The sequence below is a fragment of the Mercurialis annua genome, linkage group LG8 (assembly GCF_937616625.2).
Source record: "Mercurialis annua linkage group LG8, ddMerAnnu1.2, whole genome shotgun sequence".
NCBI lineage: Eukaryota > Viridiplantae > Streptophyta > Magnoliopsida > Malpighiales > Euphorbiaceae > Mercurialis > Mercurialis annua.
The window spans coordinates 29,917,577-29,923,319 of NC_065577.1; the positions used below are offsets into that span (position 1 = coordinate 29,917,577).

The 5,743-nt window shown below is 32.5% G+C and overlaps 1 protein-coding gene across 1 annotated transcript; it reads right to left on the minus strand.

Moving 5' to 3' along the window:
• Nucleotides 1–4,038: 4,038 nt before the first annotated feature.
• Nucleotides 4,039–5,361, minus strand: LOC126661304 (glutathione S-transferase U19-like). Its single transcript, XM_050355125.1, has 2 exons — nt 4,955–5,361; nt 4,039–4,533 (listed from the first exon to the last, which is right to left on the minus strand). The coding sequence occupies exons 1-2, from the start codon at nt 5,267–5,269 to the stop codon at nt 4,189–4,191; spliced, it is 660 nt and encodes a 219-aa protein (XP_050211082.1). The 5' UTR covers nt 5,270–5,361; the 3' UTR covers nt 4,039–4,188.
• Between the last annotated feature and the right edge of the window lie 382 nt (nt 5,362–5,743).

Here is a 5,743-nt window from a genome sequence, read left to right on the forward strand (position 1 = left end):
TGTTTGTATATATATAGAAGCACTCAACCAATAAGGATAAAAGACTTATTAGTTAATATAAAAAATGATTTATATTCTTAAAAAAAATGATTTATAAAAAATTTACTTAAACAATAAGACGGTTGTTAATTAAATTATATTAATTATAAAATATATTCCTAAGATATACTTATTATCATTAATATAATATATTAATTTAATTAATCATCTTAATGCAACTCATAAAATTACTTTCTAATCCGATAAAAATCCTGAATAATTTGATATTAATTATATATAAAATCTATTGATATAATTGAATTTATTATAAATTATAAATAAATATTTGACGAGTCACACTAGAGCCACGTGTGTAGCACGTAAAGCGACACTAGTGTAATTAAAATGTCCGATAGCGAATTATTTGACTTTAAATTACTAATTAAGGATCCAAATTGATCATTTTCTCAAAAATCTTAACGCATAAATAATAATTTATTCAAATAAAGCAGTGAATACATAGTGTAGTTCTGTACTATAACAAATCTGAAACATACAACAGTCTGATTGAACATTAAAAACACAAAACCAATAGGAAAAATTAATAGAGCTAATAAATAATGAATAAGCCACTTGATGTTTACTCTATCCCCAATATTTTTAGTTTTTGTATGGTTGTTACATTTTGAATGTTTTCTTTGACGATGACTGTATATGTTAGCATAATATTTTATATGTCTATTATTCTAGGTACCGTGTCATTGTTTTTATTTTCTATTGTACTTAGTCTAGCTTTTCCGGTGTTTATAGCAAAGAGCTTGTGATCCGAAGTGTTTTGGGTTATAGGAGACTTTTGTATCTTAATTTCTGGTTTTTGATTAAAGGAGACCTGATATTTTTGATTTTTGGCTAGTGTGGAGATCTGACATCCCTGGTTTTTTTTTGTGGTCGTGGAGATCTGACATCCTCGGTTTTCTGGTTGTTGGAGACCTGATGCCCCCGGCTTTTGGACAGCGTGGGCCTGATGCTCCCTGGTTTCTTACTAGTGGGGACCTGATGTCCCCTGCTTTCTGGTTGTTGGAGATCTGATATCCCCTAGTTCTGTTCAGTGTGGGCCTGATGCCCCCTGGTTACTGGCTGGTGGGGACCTGATGCCCCTTTTATTTCTAGTTGTTGGATATCTAATATCCCTTTGTTTCTGGTTGTTGGAGACCTGCTTCCCCCTAAATGTAGAGAGGCTAGTGCATGTCTTGATTATGGAGTAAGGCTGACACCTGTTCTGATTCTTGTGTAGATGGAGGTTCAGAGCCTGTTGTTTCTGGAGGGAGATTACCTAAATGGAGGCCTGATGCTTGTTATAAAGGTTTTGATGGCCTCTATTGTCCGGATATCGTCTTTGTGTGGTGGAGGCATGTTGCCTATTCTGGGTGTTTCTAGAGAATGCAGTCTTAGTGCCTGTTGATTTTGGCGTTGAGTTTTGAAGGTAGAGACTTGGCGCCTATTGTTTCTGGAGAAAGTGGGAGAATAGATCCAAAAATTTAAAGTACATGGCCCGTTGCAATGCATAAATTTAAAGTACATGAAATTCCCTACGTCTGGGTTAAAAATGGGCCTAATTTCGAGTCCAAACGAGCCCGGAAACCTAGATCGATGTTTGGGAAATCAAGTTCTAGGGAGGGGGGAGAACTGGCGGTGCCGCCACCTTCAGGGCAAGCGGCATCACCATATACTACCAGGCCAGCAGTATAAGCCGGAGGCGACGGCAGTCCATCGTGGTGGCAGTGGTGGCGGTTTCTGGACAGCAAAGACAACAAGTCGTTTTTCATCGTTTTCAGCTCCGACTTCACTCGTTTCAGCTCCATTTTTCGTGCAAAGACATCCAAAGAGGCATGAAAATACAAGGAATACAAATATGGCAATTAAAGAGTGTTTATAACTGATTTTGAATACTAAAAAACCAATTTATAGTAGCTTTAAGCAAGTATTTTCCATGACAAATAAGCTCAAAATAAGCTCAAAACAACCTAAACATGCACTCTAGGTGTTTTAATCAACTGGGTTTCTAGATTTAAGCATACAAAACACATTAATTTAGCTTCAAATCTGTGCAGAGTTGTGTTTTTGGAGTATTAAAGCTTATTTTAGGCGTTTTAGGGACTGAGATTGAATTATTTTATATTTGTGTGTAGTGTAAAATTTGGCTACTTTAGGGTTTTTATGGGGGAGGTCGAATTTAGTTGTAGGGTTTTTGTGTTTTTAGTCCGATCCCTGACTCGATTGTCTTAAGCTGTATCTATAGGGGTGTTTAGGTTTAGGGTTTACTTAGACTTGTGTTGGGTTGAAATTGTTAAGTGATAAGTCATGAGGTATTAGGATTAGCTATAAACACTTATTTATTAATTAAATTCGTATTTTAATTTGATGGCCAAGCAAAATAGGGTTAAAAGCTTATTTTGATGCCCGAAAGTATTAAAAATGACTATTTGGGTGTGGTCAATTTTAGTCCGTCAAACTTGCAAATTCGCCCATAAACTTCTAAAACATTGCAATTGGTCCATTTTTTTGAACTTACACTACAGTCTCTTCGGATTATTATAAGCTATTTACAACTAATTATGTTTGAATCCTCCAAGTTTACAGTTATGCACAGATTACGCCTACTTAAATTCCAGCAATCAAATCAATAGCTCGTCACTCGAACAGATTTTTATGGAAATCATCATTGTACGCTTTAATCTCTTATCACTTTTTACCTGTCCGGAACAAGTACATTTTCATTTTGCTATGTCGGTCTATACAAACCGACGCTATTTTTGTACATATTTAGTAGTTTATATTTCATGAAAAATAATTTTAGGCTACATAATGTAAAAGCGTGAAAAATTAAAATGTACGATGAAATATTTTAAGAAATAAAATAAATTGATTTAAAAGTAAAATATTTGAATTAATGTGCAAATATTTTTTGAAAAAGCAGAAGAAAAACATGTATGTCAACCGATACTTTTCATAAAATTGATATGTTAACTATGGGAAAAAGAACTAGAAAGCTACTTGAAACACTATAGAACTTTATAGCATATATTTGAAAAAGACATGCAGACGTGGTATGTGGCGAGATAGTGAACTTGTTCTTTTTGCCATACAACATCCTAAAAAGTGAAAATAGCATTTTTAACAAAGATTTTTTACGAAAAGAGCCCAAAACAACAATCTAGATTATTAAAGAAAGAGAAATTTACATTAATGTAGTACACGAACTTGCGATTCAAAGTCAAATAATTCACTTTCAGCTATTCTAACAATTCTAATCAATTAACGTTTAATCATTCAAAAATATTGTATCTTTCAGTTTTTTTCGTTTATAACCACATCTTTTAAATTTTCAATTTTAACCAATTTTTTAATTTTTATTTTTAATTGTAGCCATTTGGAGTGAAAAAAGTTCAAATATGTTGTTTAAATTATTTAAATTGTTTTTCTTTTTCATAATAGATTGTAAAAATTAAGTAATATGAGTGATTTATTTGAACATTTTTTCATTCCAATTTGAACAAATGACTACAATTGAATTTAAAAACTAAAAATTGAACTAAAATTGAAGATATTGAAAGATGTGGTTATAAACGAAAAAATCAAAAAATATGAGATATTTTTAACTGATTGAGCCATTAAACAACGAAAAATACATTCTATTTTCAAATTAATTAAGATAAAATTATACAATATGAATTTAATGACGATTTTGATCCAATTTTGACCATAATTGTTCAAAATAAAAAATATTCATCTAAAAATAAAAAGTATTAATCTTATTTAATTAAAGTGTGCGAAAGTGAATTATTTGCCTTTAAATTACAAACTGATAATTTTTTCAAAAAATTTAAACACATAAATAATAATTTATTCAAATAAAAACAGTGAATACATAGTGTAGTTCTGAACTATAACAAGTATGAAACACACAACAGTCTCATTAAACATTAGGATAAATCAATAGTACTAATAAGTAATGAATAATTTGCCTTTAAATTACAAACTGATAATTTTTTCAAAAAATTTAAACACATAAATAATAATTTATTCAAATAAAAACAGTGAATACATAGTGTAGTTCTGAACTATAACAAGTATGAAACACACAACAGTCTCATTAAACATTAGGATAAATCAATAGTACTAATAAGTAATGAATAAGGCAGTTGATGTTCACTCTACCCCCAATATTTTCCTGAACATCAACATGAACTCATAAATCTTTTTAGGATCAGGAAGAGAGGAGGACACAGTGTCCCTGTCCATGCATCTTTGGGTCCAGGCTATGAGTTTGGAGCAGTGGGTCTCAATGGTGAAGTTGCCACTGACCTCATAGGCATGGAACCAGGTGTAAAATGGGATGAGAGCAATGTCCACATAGCCAATGCTTTCACCTCCAAAAAAGGGCTTATCTCCCAGCTCCTCTTCTAACAATGTCAAGGCTTCTATCAGTCCCTTCTTTCCTGCTTCTTGCTCTTCTCCTTTCCCTGCCCATATCATCTTCCCTAGATCATAGATCTGCATCACACCGTATCGCTTACCATTACATTCATTTTTTTTTAACATAGATGAAGTTTCGACTGCTAAAATTAGTAAATCTGCATATGCGGAGTTTGAACCCACAATCTTTTAATTCACTTGAACAGTCTGCACTCACTTCGTCTAAAAAATGTTGATATGTATACCGGAATAAAGACCGTTCCAATGTTCACACCATCATTTCTTAACGGGAAAATTTGTAGTGTTAAAGTTGCCAAATTTAAAAATTGTGTTAAATATGCAGAACACGTTAAAAATTTGTGATTTTTAAGCTAAATCTAAATAGAAAAAAAAATCATTCTCTACCATCTCATTTCAGATCTGAATCATGTGTTAGACATAACAAAATTTCCAAATTTAGCAAAGCTTTAATAATAAAGAGGAAATGAAAAAAAAGTACCTTCTTGTCAATAAAATCACCCCAGAACAAAGCTCGAGATTTCAAGTAAGGATCAGAGGGCAGCAACGGAGCTTTATCGGTCCAAACTTCGTCGATATATTGCACAATAATAAGAGATTCGGACAGGGGTTTACCATTATGAACAAGAACTGGAATTTTCTTATGAATTGGGTTCATTTGTAAGAGATAATCACTCTTATTTCTCAGATCTTCGTCCTTGTACTCATATTTAACCCCTTTTTCTGCCAATGCAACTTTAGCCCTCATCCCAAAAGGACTTGCCCATGCACTCACCAAAATAACCTCATCGCCCATTTTTTTTCCTTTTCAAGAATCAAAAATTCTTTAAACTTGTTTTAATTTTTCTTCTAAAAAATAAAGATAGAGATTTTAAAGAAGTAAATGAATAGAAATGGAAGGGGAGAGTGATGTGCTTATATAAGAGATCTGTAAGAGCTAAGCCAACCAGTTTCTATCCCATTAGTGATGACGTAAGAGCATTTGTCATTTTCTGCTTACGTGGTTTTTTCTTTATTTGTGTTGTATTTAAAATATTTTTTGTGCTGTGAATAAAATTACACGTATTTGGTACCGACATTGTCTAACTATTTCTTTCATTTTCACACGTAAACGTAACTCACTCTGTGCCTCTCTAATGTTTACACGTACTTGGCACCAACATTGTCTGACCAAAGAGGCGTGCTTTATTTATTTCTCTGTCGACCTTTTTTGCTGATCCAGCTCAGCATTGCAACGGATACATTTCATTAGTTTTATCCGATATAAAAA

What these genes read in the sequence shown, in the direction of transcription:
- LOC126661304 (XM_050355125.1), bottom strand. Translation starts at nt 5,269, where the DNA reads ATGGGCGATGAGGTTATTTTGGTGAGTGCATGGGCAAGTCCTTTTGGG. An exon ending in GTGATTTTATTGACAAGAAG is followed by an intron (nt 4,534 to 4,954) that starts GTACTTTTTTTT and finishes GGTGTGATGCAG; the next exon opens with ATCTATGATCTAGGGAAGAT.